Source organism: Panthera pardus, unplaced genomic scaffold (assembly GCF_024362965.1).
Source record: "Panthera pardus isolate Hobbes unplaced genomic scaffold, ASM2436296v1 HiC_scaffold_17, whole genome shotgun sequence".
Lineage (NCBI taxonomy): Eukaryota > Metazoa > Chordata > Mammalia > Carnivora > Felidae > Panthera > Panthera pardus.
The window spans coordinates 106,940,221-106,963,730 of NW_026526732.1; the positions used below are offsets into that span (position 1 = coordinate 106,940,221).

The window sequence follows — 23,510 nt, forward strand, 5'->3', positions numbered from 1 at the left end:
CCAGTAGTGTTTTTCACCTGCTAAACCCAATATATATTTTAGAAATTGTGTCTGCATCATGGATGCTCACTGCTTTCTTTCTTCAATGGTATAGCACACCTGCAGTACTGTGTTCACTTCTCAACTAATTAATACAAGGCATTTGATAACCCATGGTGAGTCCAATGGATAGTAACCAGAAAAGCACGGTAATTAAACTTCATACAGTGTGAGCAACAGCTGACAACTGTCTAGCACTTAATCTGGAGACATAAATCTAAGAGTATATTTGATAATAGGTTCTAATATTAAAGGAAACTCAAAAGACAAATAAAAAATTTAATGAGCCAAACTAAACAATATTGTCTGCAGAGGCACATTTGGGTAATCACACTATTAAAATACAAGGAGGTGATTACTATAAACATGAGGATAGTGAATACTTTGGGGGACAAGGAAGGGTAATCTTTGGGACAAGACACAAATAGAAGCCACTGGAATGCTTGGCAAGGTTTTATTTTTTGACCTGCATGTTAGTTATAAGAATATTCACTTTGATTCAGTGAGATTTTGGTTTTTTTTTTCTGTATCTATGCTTTACTTTATAATAAAACTGTTTTTTAAGAAGCCATGTTGAATTGACCTATTCCATAATATTTACAGAATAAAGAAAAATGGGCAGTGCCTGGGTGTTAAAGAGGCATCTCTGAGCTCAACACAAGGAGTAAGTATGAGACTCTCTCTTAAAGGGCAGTTAGGAAGCTATGAAAACAGGAATTGTGTGAATATTCGGTGGAAGACCTCCATCATAAGACAAAAAGCTGGATCATGGTTTTTGAGTCTATGTCAGCTCTAAAATTCTATGGCCTTCTCAACCCAACATGATCACCACCTGACATAGTAAAAAAAAAAAAAAAAAAAAAAAAGCCAAGTGCATTTTGTAATCAAGGCATTTGGGGAGCTTAAGTCCTCTGTCCTCTCCAGCCTCTGAGTTTAACAGTTCACTATGTACACTGTGTTTTTGGGCACTTTTGTGTACATGTGTGTCTGTGCATTTAAAAATTATCCACATATAAAATTTTAAGCATTCCAGTTTAGTTCTAGACCATCATGGTAAAATTACCAGTGGGAAAAATGAGGAGAGTAAAGAAAAAAATAAAATAATAATTTGTGGATAGGTGAATACAATGTTTAAATCTTATATTTAAATAAACTTAATTTAATAATTTATTTAAAATGTATTAAGTAAAACCAGCACAGTTGCTAGTTTTTTCACAAATACTAGCCCTCACAACTTCCCTTTGTTGAATATCATTACCTTCACTGAATATATGGAGAAGCTGGTGAACAAACAGGTTACATAACTGTCCAAGGACTCATTACTTCCGAGTATGAAAACTGGGACTTGACACAAAGCTCTGAGTCCACATTCTGTGCAGGTAAGCATTATGCTCAACTTAGGTGACATCCTACCACATACAAACATCACACTCATTAATTAAATTAAATTTCCATTTCCTAGTGAGAAAAACTATATTCCTACATCTTACCACTTGGTAATAATAGCTTCTTCATCATGATTATAACATTTTTAGGTTCTAAGATGCTTGTAACAATGAAATATGTATATAATTTCCTTATTTTACTGCAGTAGCAGCAAATAAAGTTATCATGCCTTGGCTCCAAACAAACTATGAATATAAAAACCTTATTCTGAAGTTCATGGTCAGAAATTATCTGCATAAAAAATTATAAATAAAAAATTAAAAGCTGAAATAAATTAGTGGACTAATTCAGTCACTAAACACTCCATCTATTTAATAATATGATAAAGTCTTCAGAGAGTGAAATGTGTATATACTTTATCCCTTTTCTATATTCTTTCAGAATTGAAGTGAAATTTTACCTACAGAGTTCTGAAGCAACCAGAAGATCAACTCATATTATTGGTAAGTTCCATGGGGAAAAACAACTCACTGATTGTTTAATGAATGGCTTTTTGTTCAAGTTACCTATCTTATTAATTTTGCTGAATGGCCTGGAGAGTACAAGCTAACACAGTTTGTTGATGTGTATATGTGGTAACCAAATGCTTCTGGAATTAGTTCAATTTTTATCTCCACAACAAATCAGTATGTCTATTTAAATGGTGTAGGGGCACCTGGGTGACAGAGTCAGTTTAGCATCTGACTTTGGTTCAAGTCATGATCTCACAGTTCTTGAGTTCAAATCCCACATCTGGCTCTGTGCTGACAGCTCAGAGCCTGGAACCTGCTTTGGATATTCTCTCCTCCTCCTCCTCCTCCTCCTCCTCTTCCTCCTCCTCCTCCTCCTCCTCCTCCTTCTCCTCCTCCCCCTCCTTCTCTCTCTCTCTCTCTCTCTCAAAAATAAAGAAACATTTATAAAAAAACTTAAATGGTGTAACAGCAGTAACAAAAGATATTCCAAGAATTACAGGACCACTCAGCATGTAAAAAATGATTCATAAGAAGGAGGATTTTTTTTTCCTGGCACCAAAAACTAATTCACAAAAAAATGACAAAATAACAAAATGTCCAAAATTGATACAGGAACAACAGGAATAGCAGTGTCTGAAATGTTAAATAGGAGGGAAGATATGAGGAGGAGGTTGGTGGCGAGGGTGAAGATAATGTCTGGAATGCAGACATATGCAAGTGATTATGGAAAGTGATTCTACTACCAAATAGTGGAGTTTATCCCAACAAAATTGCTCATTTAATGTTTTACATCAAACTCTCCTCCTTTGATAAGGGAAATATTGGTCATCATTAAGTAATGCTTATGTCATAATTTCAAGAAGGAACAACTCAAACTATATTCCACTCCTAAATTATATCATTAAACTTATGGATTTATTCTTACTCAGAAAACATGGAACATAGGTGTCATGGCATACTAAGCCTTTTCAGTGATGTGCAATTCAGTGTGGTTGGGTTTACCATAACATTTTTATTTATTTAAAAAAATTAATATTCACTTATTTTTGAGACAGAGAGAGAGAGAGAGAGAGCCCACTAGTGGGGGAGATACAGAAAAAGGAGACACATAAGCTGTGAGATCATGAACTGAGCCAAAGTCAGATGCTTAATCAAATGAGCCACCCAGGATCCCTTACCATATTATTTTTAGAACCACGCTGATTTATGAGTACACACAGAGCATCTTTGAGCATTGGCAAAGAGTGTTAAAAGGGGTGTTCTGAGTGGGAGAGAGCACAAAACAAGTGAATTTGGACACTCATGTAAACTTCAGAGATTTTTGTTTCTACCTAAAGCTGATGCTATTTTTTATTACCATGGTATTATCTCCTAGACCTTTATGAGGAGTCATGAACAAAAACAATGGAAGTTCCATGACAGACTTCATCCTGCTGGGGTTTTCTGATCGGCCCCAATTAGAACACATCATCTCTGGGGTTGTCTTCATCTTCTATATTGTGACTCTGGTAGGAAACACAACCATCATCCTTGTATCTAACCTAGACAGCCAGCTCCATACTCCCATGTATTTCTTCCTATCCAATTTGTCTTTTCTGGACCTCTGTTATGCAACTAGCATTATCCCACAGATGCTGGTAAATCTATGGGGTCCAACAAAGTCTATTACCTACGGAGGGTGTGTGCTCCAATTCTTCTTTGCCCTTGACTTGGGAGCCACAGAATGTCTTCTCTTGGCTGTGATGGCCTATGATCGCTACGCTGCTGTCTGTCAACCTCTTCACTACACAGTAATAATGCACCCTCAACTTTGCCAAAAGATGGTGCTTGTCGCCTGGTTAGGTGGTCTTGGCAGTGCCTTAATCGTTTGCTCCTTGACTTTGAAGTTGCCAAGATGTGGGCACCGGGAGGTGGATAATTTTATCTGTGAGATGCCAGCCTTGCTCAAGATGGCTTGTGTCTACTCAAAAGTAATTGAGGTCATCGTCTATGCTCTTGGAGTGATATTTCTTCTAGTACCTCTATTACTAATTCTCATCTCATACGCAATTATCACTCAAGCTGTCATGAAGATCAAGTCAACAGCAAGGTGGCGTAAGGTCCTTAATACATGTGGTTCCCACCTCACAGTAGTAACTCTGTTTTATGGAACAATCATTTATATGTACATGAAGCCACAGAATAGCACATCTGAAGATGAGGGGAAGTTCCTTACTCTCTTTTACACAATCGTCACACCCACCCTTAACCCTCTGATCTACACTTTAAGAAACAAGGATGTGAAGAGTGCAGTAAAAAGAATACTGTATGTGAGAAAATGGTCAGCAAAGTCATGAGTTAGATGGAAGAGAGGTAAGGAAATAACATTGACCTTTACCAACAGAAGATGAATGATTCACTTTCATCCCATAAAACAGCATTTATGGGATGTTTACCTTGTATCAAGAATTGTGCTATAGACTGATTTATATCAGTCTATATTAAATTATATATAATTTAATATATATTTATTATATATATTATATTTTATATATATAATTATATAATTATATAATTATATATATATTATATAATTATATAATTATATTATATATAATTAAATCAGAAATTATAAGGAGATAGAGATGCAGACACATAAGGAAACTTGAATTCATATACTTAAAAGCCTTCAAGACTAATCAGGAACTACAGACAAGTAAACCTAGAATTGTGAAAAGTGGTTAAGTACAGAAATATATGTACAAGGTATTAAGAAAATATTTCACACGGAAATTTTAATATAACCCTTTAATATAGGGTTATATTAACCTTATAATAATAACCCTTTAATATAGGGCTACACTGGACACTGATTTTTTTTTCTTCCAGACTTTTCTTCCAGATTTTTATATGCAATGACACTACATTTTATTCACCTGTTGTTGTCATTGGGGCTTTTGTGGTACAGATCAACTGCCCACCGATACCCATCCACCTCCTCCCTCAAGTTTTAACTGGGCCCAGGGCCCATTAAACTGGGCCCATCCTGCATATCACATTTCAAGACTGGCTTCTACCAACATAATGCCAGGAAAACAATGTGTGCAATTCCTGGGTTATCTTCTCAAATATGAAGCCATTTATTGTCAGCCTTCTCCCTCCTGTTCCTGCTGTCTAGGATGTGAATGTGGAGAGTTTGTAGTTTTTCCAATATCCCTAAGAGGGAATGGAACAATAAGGTGTAACCACAACCACCCACCAGCAGAGAAATGCCTCTAGACTCTTAGAGCAGAAAAATCTTCATTATTATTTAATATTAATTAAGCCACTCTATTTTGGAGTCTCCTTTTTAGAAGGCTTAACTTTTCCCATCCATGGCCTAAAGAGGAGTTTAGGCTTTTTCCTGTAAAGTCATGCAGTCCTTGGACCAGCACCAACAGCATCACTTGGCAACTTACCAAAACTGAACAACCTTGGACCCACCCCACACTTATTCAACCGACAATACAGATGGCCCAGCAGCTGATGTTTTTAATCATCACTACAGGTGATCAGGCTAAAGTTTGAGAACTACTGTTACAGAGAATAGGGAGACGTTGAGTCTCCAAACAGAAAATGTACATAGTTTTATAGATTTTAATTGATTTCCTTCCTATAGACATGGGAAAATAAATGGGTAATAGTTTCTCAAGGCTCTTAGATAAGAGTAATGAAGGAAATGAGAAGTTTCATTAAATGAAATCAATATAAAAGGTTATTCTTCATTTAATATGATCTTTTATTCTTTGGTTTTATAATTGCTCTCCTTGTACTGAATTATGGTGACAGTTGATGGTAATTTTGGCAAAGGAGCTTAATGCTCTTATTTAACACAACAAAAATTTAGCAATGTCTTGTTTTTTCTCTATTATTTTTTACTTTGTTTTACTGGGAAATACATTCAAATTCTGAGTATCTCTATTAGGAGAAAAAACACTTCCCTTCTCTACAAGGTGACCATTTCAGAGATTGGAAATCCTCTGCATGTGAGAGTCCTCACATTTATGGTGCTCGTGCTCTGTGATTTCAAGGCTGAGTAAGCTGCCATCTACCCAGAATATTTGGGTGTGAATATGGGGTTGTAAGTCTTCATCATCTTTTTTCCATCATATTTAAACTTTCTGGTTTCCAGGGTTCCATAGTGAAAAACCTGAAGTTGTCATTCTTTTTTTGAGGTAACTTTAAAATTTCCAGGTGTGTAAGCCTTGATAAAAATAAGATCTGAAAGAGGATGATGATACCCAAACATATGAAGGCACAGAGAAAATACAAACTTCGTGGAATTGTAAGGAGATTGAGAGGAGAACATGTAAGATGGTGACTGGCCACTGAAAATGAATATCAACTTTTCTTTTTGAAAAAAGCTGATCTCGAACTTGATAAACAAGTAGTCTGTCACTTAAAAAACTCATACTCAACTTCTACACTCAGTTTATATCTTATCTCATGAGAAATGTCATTACAAACCTCAGAAATTTGTCCTTTGAATTCCCTCCAAAACCTGCTCCTGTCACTATATTGGCATTATCTCTTTTTATATATTTACTTGTATAAACATTTGAGGAAAAGACATTGGTGAAGCTTTCAATAACAGAACCTCTTATTCATGTGAGATTATGCTGTGTCTAAATTGGCTTCTAACATGAAATACATACTCTGTAAATATCTATAGTACTATTAAGTGAATGAACCATTTTTAATAAATATACATGAAAATGTTATTATTCTACAGAATATGTCAAAGATTCATTGGGTAATAAATACTAGAGCAACATCTTCAGGCTTTTAACGTTTAGGACATTTGAAAAGTAAGAAAAGGGAAAGATAGAATACATTTTTTTTTCATGTGCATAATATTATAGATTCCATATAAGTGTGTATCTGGAAATTAAACAGCAACAAAAAGAAGAGAAATAAAAAGGTTCCCAATATCTCAACCTAGAAACAGTGAATTCTACCTTTATAAGTGATTTCCTTTTAATTTCTTCCAATCCATACTAAAGTTTGTCACACTGAGTACCTGATTTCCTTCCCCAGAGTATGCATTCATGTCATATATATCACTTCCAAAGGAGAAAACCTTGGCTCCTAGAGAAGTGGCAAATCTCTTAGCAAATACACTGATGGGTAGCCCTCCAAAAAGCCACAGTACATGAATAGACACAGAGTGTAACTGTGATGTGAAAACGTCACTGGGAGGGAGTTTCTGACAATGGCAAAAAGATTGAAAACCAATGTCTCAGTGTCATAGCACGTGCTTGTCCCTGACTGCAAAGATGACTGAGATCTCCCCTGGCCCAAATCGACTGAAAAGGCAGCATACCCAGGCTCTAGCACCTCAGGAAGGTATGAATGGTCTTCTAGGTTAGTGGCTGACACCTTGGATCCAAGGATAGCCTCCGTTAATCAGGTTCAAATGCTGGGGATTCCCTGGAACTACAGAAAAATTTGACAACACCATGTATTACCACAAGTTTGGGGAAACAGTCATCTTACTCTTTTTGTATTAGTTATCTACTGCCTCATAAATATTGTTTTTAGAAACTAACGGGACTGCTAGAAATGATAGACATAGGTTGAAAATCTCAACCCCACCAGTCTAAGTCTAAGAAGGTTGTAAAACTAACAGTGTTCGTAATTCTATTGGCAGCAAACTTGTCCTAATTATATGAAGCTACTTCTACTCTTTGCTTTCAGTTCTGTTAAACAACGGCAGATCTGTGTCAAAAGAAAACAACTCCTTTTTGCTTTTTAGGGATACTTTTCAGAATATTATTAGCTACTTGTCATTTTTCAGAAACAGCAGCCACTTCTTAAGGAGGACACTCATTACTATCACTCCTTCATAAATCCGTACATTTTCTTTGGAGCTGAGGATTCAAGAGAAACTAGACTCTGCTTCAGGTTGCAGTGATAACATGAAAGGAAATACTCCCAGAGAGTAACTTAACTTTCACCTATTTCCTCTATGATGTTAAGTGCACATTTATAGCAGCCGTGTGAAAACTATGGGTCATGTTTTACCCCCTTGTTTGCCAACTAAAATGTCAAAAGAAAACTTTCTGTCCGTTGTATCATTGTATCTTACTGGGAAGAAATGTTCCATGAACTCTGAGTACAAATATATGGCCTATTGCTTTTCTTCGTTATCACTAATTTCCAATGTATTCATCAGTTGCCAATTGCAGCTTTAGCAGGACGTCCAGTGTTTCCATTTTGGGCTCCCCTTACCCAGGTATAATCTCAAATTTTCTAATCTTCAGAGTACTTGCCTATCAGTGTGCTTGCCAACCAGTAAATACTCTATATTAACTGCACTACTGCCATTTCTGCTTCAAGCCACAGGTCCCATGCTACCTTTTGGGGGATGATGCCACAGGTGCCAAGGCACTACTGGGGGCTGATGGTCCTTCAGGCATAAACGCTGACCATCCCTATCATAAGGAGGACCAGTATTCCAGACTTCTGCCCCAGCCTCGCTGGGCCTTCTAAGGAGGCACACTCCCCTGCTCTCTTTTGCATGAGAAATGGGTCCCTGTGAGCCCTGCCTTCAGTCTTTGAATTGGCCTACACCACAAAATGCTCAAGGCCTATGTGACAAGCCCACAGCTAACATCATATTCAATGGTGGATGTCCACCCTCACCACCTCTGTTCAACACAGTATTAGAAGTCAGAGCCAGAGCACCTAGGCAAGAAAAAGAAATACAGGCAAGCAAATAAGGAAGGAAGAAATAAAACTGTCTGCATATGCTGATGACATGATATCATATATAGAAAATCCTAAAGATTCCACCATAAAAGTGAGCTAGTGAACAGTTCTTTAAAGTTGCAGGGCACAAAATCAATAAACAAAAATACATCATTTTTTATAGAATAATTGTGAACTACTAGAAGGGAAATTAAGAAAAACTATCTCATTTACAATCACGTCAAAAAGAATAAATTTCACCAAGGATGTGAAAGACCTGTACGCTCAAAAGTATAAGATTGATGCAAAAAACTGAAGACACAAATAAATGGAAATACAGTCCATACTTATGGATTGGAAAAATAGTTTTAAATGTATATACTACCCAAATCCAGCTACAAATTCAATACAGTCCCATTCATAATTCCAATGGCATTTCTCCTAGAAATACAACAAATAATTCTAACATTTGTATGGAACCAAAAAAAGCCTGGAAATGCTAAAGGAATCTTGAAAGAACAACAACATTGAAGGCATTACACACCTTAATTCCAAATTATATTAAAAGCCATAGTAATCAAAGCCATGTGGTGTTAATACAAGAATAGACACATATATCAACAGAACAAAGGGGCATCTCAGAAATAAATTCATATTAATGGGTAATTTAGGATTTGTGATTATATATATACGTATATATATATATATATATATATATATACATATATATACAGAGGTATATATATACATATACATATACACACACACATTGATATATTTATATAGATATATACCCCACCACAGTGAAAACATGAATAGACTTTGAGGGCATTATGCTAAGTTAGGTAAGTCACAGAAACACACATACTGCATGATGTCACTTATATGTAGAATCTGTAAAAAAGAGTAAAACTCATTGAAACAGAGAGAAAAAAACTGGTTGATAGGGGCTGAGGGTGGGAGAAATATGGAGAAGTTGATAAACAGGTACAAACTTCAGCTTAAGGTGAATAAGGCATAGGATCTCATGTAAAATATGGTGTCTACAGATGATAACACTATAATTCATAATTGAAATCTGCTGGGAGAGTAGAACTGAAATGTTCTTACTAAGTCAAAAAATAAATACATGAGGTGATGAGCCACCTGGGTGGCTCAGTCGGTTGAGTGTCCAATATCAGCTCAGGCCATGACCTTGCAGTTCATGAGTTTGAGCCCAACATCAGGCTCACTGCTGTCAGCACAGAGCCTGCTTTAGATCCACTGTCTCCTTATTTTCCGTCCCTCCCCTTCTTGTACTCTCTTAAAAATAAATAAACATTTAAGGAGTACATGAGCCTATGGATGTGTTAAATCAACTAGATGCGGGAGAGTATCTTCTCAAAGTGTATACATATATCAAATGTCCATGATGGACACATTAAATATCTTACAATTTTATGTCTCAATTGTACTTCAATAAAGCTGAATCTGAAAGAAAGAAAGAAAGAAAGAAAGAAAGAAAGAAAGAAAGAAAGAAAGAAAGAGAGAGAGAAAGAGAGAGAGAGAAAGGAGAAAAAGAAACAGCAACTTTAGGGAAGAGTGGTGGAGAGTGCTGTTTTACAAAAGGCGGTCCAGGAGAGTTCTCTGAGCAGAGACCTGAATAAAGCAGGGGGGTCAGTATCAAGACACTTATGAGTAAGAGTATTCCCAGGAAGTTGCAAGGGAAATGTTTGATGTGTTTGTTAAACAGCAAGAAAGGCCTCGCAGCTGAATCCTTAGTGGCCCTCTAGCAACAGCAGCAGCAGCAGCAGCAGCAGCAGGAAAAGCACTAACCATGAGAAGGCTTGTATTTCATATCAGTTTTAGTCTAAAAGGAATTATTCAGAATTAGGAGATTCTATAAGACAACTTGCCTGGCCTATTTTTTTTTAAGTTTTAGTCAACATACAGTTCAATATTAGCGTCAGGAGTAGAATTCAGTGATTCATCACTTACATACAATATCCAGTGTTCATGCCAAGTGTCCTCCTTAATGCCCAACACCCACCTAGCCCATTTCCGACCCACATCCCTCCATCAACCTTCAGTTTGTTCTCTATCATTAAGAGTCTTCTGTGGTTTGTTTTTTTCACTCCTCTTCCCCTGCCATTCCCTTATGTTCACCAGTTTTGTTTCTTAAATACCACATATAAACAAAATTATATGGTATTTGTCTTTCTCTGACTTATTTTACCTAGCATAATACATCCTAGCTCCATCCACATTGTTGCAAATGGAAACAATTTCATTCTGTTTGAATATTGAGTAATATTCCATTATATATATCTATATTGTCATATTTTCTTTATCGATTCATCAGTCAATAGACATTTGGGCTCTTTCCATAATCTGGCTATTTCATATAATGCTGCTATAAATATCGGGATGCAATTCAAATCAGCATTTTCATAAACTTTGGGGAAGTACCTAACAGTGCAATTACTGAGTGGTAGGGTTTTTCTATTTTTCATTTTCTGACAAACCTCCATACAGTTTTCTAGAGTCACTGAACCACTTTTCCTTTCCACCAACAGTTTAAGACGGTTCCCCTTTCTCTGCATCCTTGCCAACATCTGTTGTTTTCTGAGTTGTTAATTTTAGTCATTCTGATTGGTGTCTGACAAGTGATGAGGTACTACTATGGTTTTGATTTGCATTTTCCTAATGATGAGTGATGTTAAGATCCTTTCATGTGTCTCTTGGCTATCTGGATGTCTTCCTTGGAAAAAAAGTCTATTCTTGTCTTCTGCCCATTTTTAACTGGATTTTTTGTTTTATTAGTGTTGAGTGTTATATGTTGTTTATATTTTTGGATACTATCCCTTTATCAGATATGTCATTTGCAAATATCTTCTCCTATTCTATAGGCTGCCTTTTAGTTTTGTTGGTCGTTTCCTTTTCTGTGTGGAAGCTATTTATCTTGGTGAAGTCCCAACAGTTCATGTTTCCTTTTGTTTCCCATGCCTCACAAGAATTTTCTAGTAAGACCTTGCTATGGCCAATGTCAAAGAGGTTACTGTCTTAGTTGTCCTCTAGGATTTTGATGGTTTCCTCTCTCACATTTAGGTCTTTCATCCATTTTGAATTCACTTTTGTGTATGGTGTAAGAAAGTGGTCCAGGTTCATTCTTTTGCATGTCGGTCTCCAGTTTTCCCAACACCATTTGTTGAAGAGACTGTCTTTTTTCCACTGGATATTCTTTCCTGCTTTGTTGAAGATTAGTTGGCCATATGGTTATGGGTCCATTTCTGGTTCTCTATTCTGTTCCATTGATCTAAGTGTCTGTTTTTGTGCCACTGCCATACTATCTTAATGATTACGGTTTTGTAACACAACCGAAAGTCTAGAATTGTAATGCCTCCAGCTTTGCTTTGCTTCTCTAGATTGCTTTGGCTATTTGGGGTCTTTTGTGGTTCCATACAAATTTTAGGATTGTTGCTACTAGCTCTGCAAAAACTGTCCGTTGTATTTTCATACGGGTTAGGTACCTTAGTATGGACATTTTAACAATATTTTCCTTTCCAATCCATGAGCATGGAATGTTTTTCCATTTCTCCATGTCATCTTCCATTTCTCTCATGAGTATTCTATAGTTTTCAGAGTACATCCATTTTCCCCCTTTGGTTAGGTTTGTTCGTAGTTGTCTTATGGTTTTTGGTGCAATGGTAAATGGGCTGCATTTCTTGATTTCATTTCTGCCAGTTCATTATTTGCATATAAAAATGCAGAATTTTTCTGTTCACTGGTTTTGTATCTTGTGACTTCACTGAATTTGTTTATCAGTCTAGTAACTTTTTGGTGGAGTCTTTCAGGTTTCCTACATGGAGAATCATGTCATCCTTGAATAATGAAAGCTTGACTTCTTCCTTGCTGATTTGCATGCTCTTTTTGTGTTTTTTCTTGTTGTCTGATTGCAGAGGCTAGGATTTCTAGTACTATGTTAAGTAACACTGGTGAGAGTGGACACCCCTTCTTCTTCCTGAATGTAGAGGTACAGGTCTCAATTTTTCTCCCCTGAGGATAACATTAGCTTTGAATATTTTGTATAGGGCCTTTGTGATGTATGTGGAGGTATGTTCCTTCTATCCCTACTTTATTGAGTGTTTTTATGATGAATGGATGTTGTACTTTGTCAACTTTTTTTCTGCATCTATTAACAGCATCCTATGGCTCTTATCCTTTCTTTTATTGATCACAACAATCACATTGATTTGCCAATATTGAAAAACTTTGCAGCAGAGGAATAACTCCCACTTGATCATGGTGAATAGTTCTTTTAATGTACTGTTGGATTCTATTTGCTAGTATTTTGTTGATAACTTTTGCATTCATGTTCATCCAGGATACTGGCCTGTAATCTTCCATTTTAGTGGGGTCTTTGCCTGGTTTAGAAATCAGGGAAATGCTTGCCTAATAGACGCATTTGGAAGTTTTCCCTCCATTTCTATTTTTTGGGGGACAGTTTCAGAAGAATGGCTATTAACACCTCTTTAAATATTTGGTGAACTCTCCAATGAAGTCCTCTGGCCTTGGACTTTGGTTTTCTGGGAGATTTTGTATTCCTCGTTCACTTTCCTTGCTGGTTATCAGTATTTTCAGGCTTTCTATTTCTTCCTTTTTCAGCTTTGGTAATTTATATGTTTCTAGAATTTTATTCATTTCTCCCAGATTTCCGAGTTTGTTGACATATAAATTTTCAAAACATTCTCTTATATTGCTTGTATTTCGGTGGTGTTACTTGTTACTTCTCCTCCCTCATATGTGATTTTATTTATGTGGGCCCTTTCTCTTTTCTTCTTGATGCATCTGGTGAGGAGTTTCTCAATTTTATTCATTTTTTCAAAGAGCCACCCCTGGTTGCATTTACCTGCACTACTGTTTCTTTGGTTTCCATACCATTTATTTCTGCTCTAAACTTTATTATTTCCTTCTTTGGCTGGCTTTGGGCTTCATTTGTTGTTCTTTCTCTATTTCCTTTTGGTGTAAGGCTAGGCTGTTTATTTGAGGTTGCCACTGGGTGGTATTGTTGCAGAAAAGGACTCACTGAGCACTACAGGAGAATTCTAGGCCCAGAAACATACCAGCCCCCTCACATGCACACACACATATGAAGGATTTTAATAATAAAGAGATACGATGGCATCACTGGGAAAAGAAAACTTTTTAATAAATTAAACTGGAATTTGGCTATTCATATGGAAAACCAAATTTGGCTCCCTATGCTCTGCCATACAATAAATTAATTCCAGGTGTATTTAAGGTATGACTTCAAAGTGATTAGGAAAAAAATATATATGTAAATATCATTCTGACTCTGGAATAGAGAAGAAGGATTACTAAAGATTAATTAAGATATTCTTCCATGATTAAATTTAGAAATTCTGAACAGCAAGAGACATCTCTATTAAGTAAAATGCTGAGGGAGCACCTGGGTGGCTCAGTCAATTAGGCATCCAACTTTGGCTCAGGTCATGATCTCACAGTTTGTGTGCTCTAGCCCCACATCAGGCTCTGTGGTGACCACTCAGAGCCTGGAACCTGCTTCAGATTCTGTGTCTCCCTCTCTCTCTGCCTCTCCCCTGATCATATTCTGTCCCTCTCTCTCCTTCAAAAATAAGTAAACATCTAAAAGTTAAAGTAAAATGCCAAGGAAAAACTAAGAAAAAATATTGCCGGGCACACAACCAACAGAGAGTTAAAAGAAACTATACAAATCTCTAAAAATTAGTAACTAAAAAAGAGAAGCAAAGCCAAGGAACAGTTGTCAGTACCTACAAATGGGTTTCCAAAGAAGGACAATGTTACACAGCAGTAAGTATATGAAGATAAGTCAACCTCATTAGTTTTTAGGTAAATGGAAATCAAGGCTACAGCTAGATAATACTTATAATCTTTCAGTTGGCAATAATTTAAAAGTCCACTGGACCAGGTGTGGAGAAAATGTAAATCAATTGAATAATTTATACAAAACTAGGGTAGGAGAAATTGATAAAAACATTTTAGGGGAAAATATCTTATAAAGTTTGCCTATTCCATAACCAGCAATTCCTATCCTAGGCATACACCCAAAAGACCTTCTTACATACACTAAGCCAAGAGATGTGAACAAAATTGTTCACTTAACTAATGTCTTTCATGTGAGTCCAAAAGTATAATCAGCCAAAATGGCCATCAGTGAGTGAGGAGACAAAATAATTATAATATGTTCACACAATGGAATATCATACAGTAGTGTAAGTAAATGAACCACAGCTACCCAAAAATATTGAATAATCTCAGTGACAAAAAGGTGAAAAAAGGAAAATGCCAAAAGAACATATAAGATATGATACCATTTGTGAAAGTTCAAATGAACTAAACTTTAAAATACATGCTATTTAGGCATCAACATATGTGTGTGGGTGTGTCAATACATAAACTACATTCTAATTCAAGTGTGTAATGAACACAAAATTCAGGATCATGATTTACCAAGGGTCAGGTAGGAATAAGAATTATAAAAGGGGAGAAGTAGCTATAAATTTAAGATCCCAGTTCTTGAATTGAGTGGTAGGCCAAAATATGTTCATGGTATTATTTTTAATTGATTGAAAAAGGAACAATGATGATATGGCTCACTTACCACAGAATTAAGATGATTCTGTAATTTTTTTGGCCTATATTATCTTCTGGCAAACACAACACCTAGATAATGCATACATTTCTTCAACTTGATAAAAAAAAAAGTTGAGTTAAATGTACTAATTTTTGCAGTTTACATTATATTTGAAATCTTCAATAGTAAATATAATACACAAATAAATCCATCTCTGAAATTAATTTCCATGCAAGAAATTAAAAAAAAAAAAAGGCAAGATGAAACCCTGTGTCTTAAGGGAACCTTTCCTAAAATAGTAGTCTGGAGAAGCATCTGACCATAGTCTAAGATTTGTTAATCACCTCTGTGGGCCACCAGTCCCCAAGGTCTACACCACATGCACCGACTAGCCTTCATGTTCTACATAAACACTTCTTGGAGCACAAGTATACCAGAGAAGGGCTCTCCTTTCATGTGCAGACATCAGCCCACAAATGTGTCTAATGGGATTGCTCACTAAAAGACTACAAATATCCCATAAAAAACACATTTACGAAACCAAATTTGTCAACTTTGCCACCGATCATGATTCTAGTTTTTCTCCAACATCCACATTAGAGACTTCACTGAATCTAAGCTCAGCTGTTGCATTTAAATCCAAATGTGATTGTGGAGTTAGTATAAGAAAGTGGTGTCTCATCAGTATTTCATGGACTCCGTAACTTGCCAAACAAGAATCCTTCTGATTACCTGTGTAAAAATGGCAATATGGGTACCTTTGGGCTACATAAGAGCATGCGAGCTGTGAATTCTTCACTCCTGAAACGTAAATATGTTCTAATATTCTTTCTAGTTTTCTTTCCACATTCAAATTATGTTTAAATATATTTGTTCCATTTGTCTTAAATTTCACTGAACAAACAAAAATGTAAGCTCATGCTGCACCTTTAGAAACTAAAGTCCACACCATGAAAAATGAAAACCGTTTCAGTGACAGTATAGTTTTCCTCTTTTTTAACATTGTTTCATCTGCTTGCACTCACAGTTTTAATTAAACATCGACTTTTAAATTAAAATGACAATGACAGCTAAAAGGTGAGACCCATGGTTCAAAACAATGTGGAAAATGTTTGTAAGCATAAAATGAAAGCCCTATTTTGGATTCACAATATTAAATTACATAAGGAGTAACACTGGCTGGACACTTCCAATTAGTATACCTGGGGCCTTATGTGACCCAAAGCTTAAACTGAGCCAGTTTAGAATTACTGCTAAACCTACTTAGCATATATTTTAGAAACTGTGTGTGCATCATGAATGCTCACTGCTTTCTTCAATGACATAGCACATCTGCAGAATTGTGTTCACGTCTCAACTAACTAATCTAAGGCATTTGATAATCCATTGTAAATCCAATGGATAGCAACCAGAAAAGCATGGTAATTAAACTTCATACAGTGTGAACAACAGTTGACAACCATCTAGCACTTAATCTGGGAACACAAATCTAAGAGTGTATTCTAATATTAAAGGAAACTCAAAAGACAAAAAATTTAAGGAGCCAAACTAAACAATATTGTCTGTAGATGCACATTTGGGTAATCACACTATTAAAATATAAGGAGGTGACTACTATAAACATGAGGATAGTGAATACTATGGGAGACATGGAATGGTAGTGATTGGGACAAGTCACAAAGAGAAGCTCCTGGGGTGCTTGGCAAGGTTTTATTTCTTGATCTGCATGTTACTTATAAGAGTATTCACCTTGATTCAGTGAGCTTTTGCTTTTTGTGTTTTATTTTATAATAAAACTGTGGTTTTTAATGAAGCCATGTTGAAATGACTTCTTCCATGCTATTTGCAGAATAAAGAAAAACAGGCATTGCCTGAGGGTTGAAGAGGAATCTCTGAGCTCAACATAAGGAGTAAGTATGAGTCCCTCTTTAAAAGATAGTTAGAAAGCTATGAAAACAGTTGTGTGAACATTCTGTGGAAGGCCTGCTTTGTAGGGCAGAAGGCTGGATTGTGGCTTCTGACTCTATGCCAACTCTAAAATTCTATGGCTTCCTCATTCCCAACACTATCCCAACCTGACATGGTCAAGAAAAGCCAACTGCATTTTGTAATCAATGCATTTGTGGAGCTTAAGTCCTCTGTCGTCTCCTGCCTCTGAGTTGATCAGTTCACTATGTACATTGTATTTGTGGGCACTTTTGTGTACATGAGTGTCTGTGCATTTGAAAAGTTATCCACACATAAAATTTTAACCATTCCGGTTTAGTTTTAGACCATCATGGTAATATTACCAGTGGGAAAAATGAAGAGAGTAAGGAAAAAATAAAATAGTAATAAGTTGTGGGTAGGTGAATACAATGTTTAACATTTTAGAATGAAATATGAACCAAGCACAGTTCTAGTGTTTTCACAAATACTAACCCAGACAGCCTCGCTTTGAGGAACATTACTAGTTTTACAGAATGTACAGAGAACCTGACGTACAAACAGGTTATATAACTGCCCAAGGACACTTTACTTCCCACTACTTAGCTAGGATTTCACACCAAGCTCTGAGTCCAGAATCCATGCACTTAAACACTAACTCAACTTAACTGACATCCTATCAGATAAAGACTTCACAATTGTTAATTAAATGAAATTTCCATTTTTATATGGAGAAAAACTGTATCTCTGTATCAGACTACTTGGTAATCACAGTTCCTTCTTCATGATTATAACATTTTCAAGTTCTAACTAAAATGCTTGTAACAGTGATATACTGTAGGTAATTTTCCTTATTTCACTGTAACTGCAACAAATAAACTTAGTATTCTTTGGCTCCAAACACACTATGGATATAAAGTACTCTAGCAAAAGTCCATGTTCTAACATTATATGCATAAAAAATTTATAAGCCAAAAAATAAAACTAAAAAATATTGTAGGTTAATTCACTCATTATTCCATATATTTAATAATATGATAAAGTATACAGAAATAGTGAAATTTATGTATTATTTATTCCTTTTCTGTATTATTTCAGAATTTAAGTCAGATTTTACCTACAGAGTTCTGAAGAGACCAGAGAATTGATCCATATGATTGATAAATTCCAAGGGGTCAACAACTCACTGATTGTTTAATGAACAGATTTTCATTCAAGTTACCTATCTTGCTAATCCTGCTGAATAGCCCGGTGAGTAGGAGCTTACATAGGTTTTTGATATGTATATGTGGTAACCAAATGTTTCTGGAATAGGCTCCTTTTAACTCTGTAACAAATTCTAAGGCTATTTAAATGGTATAATAGCAGTCATAAAAGGTACTCAAAGCAACACATAGCCTCTGTACATGTAAATAATTGTTAATAAAAGAGACAAATTTTTTCCTGGCACCAAACAAGAGCAGTATAGTGAGGAACACCAAAATTGATACAGAAATATCAATGTCTGCATGGCTGAATGGGAGTGAAAATATGAGGAAGAGGTTGGTGGTGATGGTGATGATAATGGCTGGAATACAGACATTTGGACATAAATGTGGAAAGTGATTCTGCTACCAAATGGTGCAGCTTATCCCAGCATAATAGGTTATTTAACTTTTTACCTCAAACTCCTCTCCTTTGATAAGGGAAAATTTTGTCATGTCAAGTGATCTAATGTCATAATTTGAAGAAGGAACAGCACTAAACATACCCTACTCTTAAATTATGTAATTAACTTTATGGATTTATTGCTTACCCAAAATACAGAGAATCATAGGTGTCATAGCATATTAAGCCTTTTCAATTATTTACAATTCAGTGTGATTGGGTTTATCGTATTATTTTTAGAACCACTCTGGTGATGAGTGAACATGCAGAAGCTATGGTCACTGAATACAAGAGTGTTAAAAGAAATGTTCCAAAGGGAGAAGGCACACAAACAAGTGAATTTGGGACACTCATGGCAAACATCAGAGATCTTATTTCTACCTAAGGTGATGCTATTTTTTTTTTTTTAATTACCAGGGTACTGTCTTCTAGACCTTCATGAGGAGTCATGAACAAAAACAATGGAAGTTCCATGACAAACTTCATCCTGCTGGGGTTTTCTGATCGGCCCCAATTAGAACACATCATCTCTGGGGTTGTCTTCATCTTCTATATTGTGACTCTGGTAGGAAACACAACCATCATCCTTGTATCTAACCTAGACAGCCAGCTCCATACTCCCATGTATTTCTTCCTATCCAATTTGTCTTTTCTGGACCTCTGTTATGCAACTAGCATTATCCCACAGATGCTGGTAAATCTATGGGGTCCAACAAAGTCTATTACCTACGGAGGGTGTGTGCTCCAATTCTTCTTTGCCCTTGACTTGGGAGCCACAGAATGTCTTCTCTTGGCTGTGATGGCCTATGATCGCTACGCTGCTGTCTGTCAACCTCTTCACTACACAGTAATAATGCACCCTCAACTTTGCCAAAAGATGGTGCTTGTCGCCTGGTTAGGTGGTCTTGGCAGTGCCTTAATTCTTTGCTCCTTGACTCTGAAACTGCCAAGATGTGGGCACCGGGAGGTGGATAATTTTTTCTGTGAGATGCCAGCATTGCTCAAGATGGCTTGTGTCTACTCAAAAGTAATTGAGGTCGTTGTCTATGCTCTTGGAGTGATATTTCTTCTAGTACCTCTATTACTAATTCTAATCTCATACGCAGTTATCACTCAAGCTGTCATGAGGATCAAGTCAACAGCAAGGTGGAGTAGGGTCCTTAATACCTGTGGTTCCCACCTCACAGTAGTAACTCTGTTTTATGGAACTCTCATTTATATGTACATGAAGCCACAGAATAGCACATCCCAAGATGAGGGGAAGTTCTTTACACTCTTTTACACAATTGTTACACCTACCCTTAACCCTCTGATCTACACTTTAAGAAACAAAGATGTAAAGAGTTCAGTAAAGAGAATACTGTGTATAGAAAAATGGTCAGCAAAGTCATGAGTTAGATGGATGAGAGGCAAAGAAATAACACTGACCTTTACCAAGAGAAGATGTAGCGATTCATTTATGTAAAGAGCATTTACTAGGTGTTTACCATGTACCAAGAATTGTTGAGGTAGTGACTTTCTAAAGAAGTAGGAAGCACACAGAATTATAAGGAGATAGAGATGCAGTTTCATAAAGAAACTTCAATGTATACACTTAAAAGCCTTCAAGACTAATCAGGAACTACAGATAAGTAAACATAGAATTACGAAAAGTGGTTTAGTTTAGTAATAGATGCCTGTACAAGATATTAAAAAAAATATTTCACATGGAATTTTATTTTAATGTACGATTACAATGGACACTGATTTCTTCTTACCAGACTTACCACTTTTATGCGAAATAATGTCCTCTTCATCCACCTGATATGTCATCAGGGATTTTGTGGTGCAGATCAACTCCCCACTAATATTCACCCAACTTCTGCCTCAATTTTTAATTGTTGCAGAGCCATCATGTGGCATATCACATTTCTTAGACTGGTCTCCACTAACACAATGCCAAGAAATTCTGAGTAGCTCTATGCGGGAGAAAAAAACACTCCACTTCTTTACAACTTGACCATTTCCAAGAGTGGAAATCCTCTTCCTGTGAGAGTCCTCACATTACTGTGCCCTTGCATCTTATGATATGGTGGTGGAGTTAGCTGTCATCCACCTGGGGTATTTGGGTGGGGTACATGAGTTGTAAGGGTTGAAGGTATTTTCTCTCCCATCCTTAAACCTTCTAGTTCCCAGGTTTCCACAGTGAAAACATTATTTGAAGTTGTGATACTTTTGGGAATAACACTAAAATCACCAGTTTCATAGGTCTTGGTAAAAATAAAAATCTGAGAGAGGATGATGATACCAAAACATAGGAAGGCACAGAGAAAATATAAACTTCATAGTATTGTAAGGAATTTGAGAGGAGAACATATAGAATGGTGACAGTCTGGTCACTGGAAATGAATACCAACTTTTCTTTGTGAGAAAAGCTCATCCCAGTCTTGATAAACAAGTAATTTGTCATTTAAAAATCTCTTACTCAACTTTGCACTCAGTTGATATCTTGGCTCATGAGAAACATCATTACAAATCTCATATATCTGTCCTTTGAATTCCCTCCAAAACCTGCCCTTGTCACTACACTGGCATTATCTAATTTTTTTATTTCTTTATATGTTTGTTTGATAAAAAGACATTGGTGAGCTTTTCAACACCATAGAAACTCTTATTCATATGAGATTTTGCTGTGCCTATAGTGGCTTATGATAAAATTACATATTGAGTATCTGTACAATAATTAAATGAATGAATCATTTTTAAATAAAATATATGAAAATGATATTATTCTACAGAATATGATAAATATATTTGATAAATGATAAATGATATGATATGATATGATATGATATGATAAATAACAATGAATGCTGGAGCAACATCTTTAGGCTTTAATATTTAGGACATTTTGCAACACCTAAGACCTAGGAGAAGGAAAAGATAGGATAATTTTTTTCGTTTAAGTGCATACATTTATGGAATCCTTATAAGTGTATATCAGGACATGAGGAAAACAGGAGAAATATAAGAAAACTTTCTCTTTGTCTCATAACCTAGAATGATGACTGCTAACTTTATAGTAGATTCCCTTTAATTTATTCCCATCCACACAAAAATTTGGGTCACACTAAGGACCTGACTTACCAGTGTATGCATTCACATCACATATGTTACTCCCAAGGAAGAAAACCTTGGCGTCTAGAGAAGTGGAGAAACTCATAGCAAATACACTGATGGGTAGCCCTCCAAAAAGCCACAGTACATGAATAGACACAGAGTGTAACTGTGATGTGAAAACGTCACTGGGAGGGAGTTTCTGACAATGGCAAAAAGATTGAAAACCAATGTCTCAGTGTCATAGCACGTGCTTGTCCCTGACTGCAAAGATGACTGAGATCTCCCCTGGCCCAAATCGACTGAAAAGGCAGCATACCCAGGCTCTAGCACCTCAGGAAGGTATGAATGGTCTTCTAGGTTAGTGGCTGACACCTTGGATCCAAGGATAGCCTCCGTTAATCAGGTTCAAATGCTGGGGATTCCCTGGAACTACAGAAAAATTTGACAACACCATGTATTACCACAAGTTTGGGGAAACAGTCATCTTACTCTTTTTGTATTAGTTATCTACTGCCTCATAAATATTGTTTTTAGAAACTAACGGGACTGCTAGAAATGATAGACATAGGTTGAAAATCTCAACCCCACCAGTCTAAGTCTAAGAAGGTTGTAAAACTAACAGTGTTCATAATTCTATTGGCAGCAAACTTGTCCTAATTATATGAAACTACTTTTACTCTTTGCTTTCAGTTCTGTTAAACAACGGCAGATCTGTGTCAAAAGAAAACAACTCCTTTTTGCTTTTTAGGGATACTTTTCAGAATGTTATTAGCTACTTGTCATTTTTCAGAAACAGCAGCCACTTCTTAAGGAGGACACTCATTACTATCATTGCTTCATAAATCCATACATTTTCTTTGGAGCTGAGGATTCAAGAGAAACTAGACTCTGCTTCAGGTTGCAGTGATAACATGAAAGGAAATACTCCCAGAGAGTAACTTAACTTTCACCTATTTCCTCTATGATGTTAAGCGCACATTTATAGCAGCCATGTGAAAACTATGGGTCATGTTTTACCCCCTTGTTTGCCAACTAAAATATCAAAAGAAAACTTTCTGTCCGTTGTATCATTGTATCTTACTGGGAAGAAATGTTCCATGAACTCTGAGTACAAATATATGGCCTATTGCTTTTCTTCGTTATCACTACTTTCCAATGTATTCATCAGTCGCCAATTGCAGCTTTAGCAGGACGTCCAGTGTTTCCATTTTGGGCTCCCCTTCCCCAGGTATAATCTCAAATTTTCTAATCTTCAGAGTACTTGCCTATCAGTGTGCTTGCCAACCAGTAAATACTCTATATTAACTGCACTAACTGCCATTTCTGCTTCAAGCCACAGGTCCCATGCTACCTTTTGGGGGATGATGCCACAGGTGCCAAGGCACTACTGGGGGCTGATGGTCCTTCAGGCATAAACGCTGACCATCCCTATCATAAGGAGGACCAGTATTCCAGACTTCTGCCCCAGCCTCGCTGGGCCTTCTAAGGAGGCACACTCCCCTGCTCTCTTTTGCATGAGAAATGGGTCCCTGTGAGCCCTGCCTTCAGTCTTTGAATTGGCCTACACCACAAAATGC

The 23,510-nt window shown here is 36.5% G+C and overlaps 2 protein-coding genes across 3 annotated transcripts; both read left to right on the forward strand.

Moving 5' to 3' along the window:
* Positions 1-3,328: 3,328 nt before the first annotated feature.
* LOC109260177 (olfactory receptor 2W1-like) lies at positions 3,329-5,516 on the forward strand. Of its 2 annotated transcripts, XM_019438205.2 has the most exons (2): positions 3,329-4,242; positions 5,501-5,516. In XM_019438205.2, the coding sequence occupies exons 1-2, from the start codon at positions 3,329-3,331 to the stop codon at positions 5,514-5,516; spliced, it is 930 nt and encodes a 309-aa protein (XP_019293750.2). The 2 variants fall into 2 exon arrangements, with proteins under 2 accessions (XP_019293750.2, XP_053761383.1); XM_053905408.1 differs by lacking the exon at positions 5,501-5,516 and having other exon boundaries at positions 3,329-4,273.
* Positions 5,517-19,282: 13,766 nt separating this feature from the next.
* On the forward strand, positions 19,283-20,227 carry LOC109260176 (olfactory receptor 2W1-like). Its single transcript, XM_019438204.2, has one exon. The coding sequence runs from the start codon at positions 19,283-19,285 to the stop codon at positions 20,225-20,227; it is 945 nt and encodes a 314-aa protein (XP_019293749.2).
* The last annotated feature ends 3,283 nt before the right edge of the window (positions 20,228-23,510 follow it).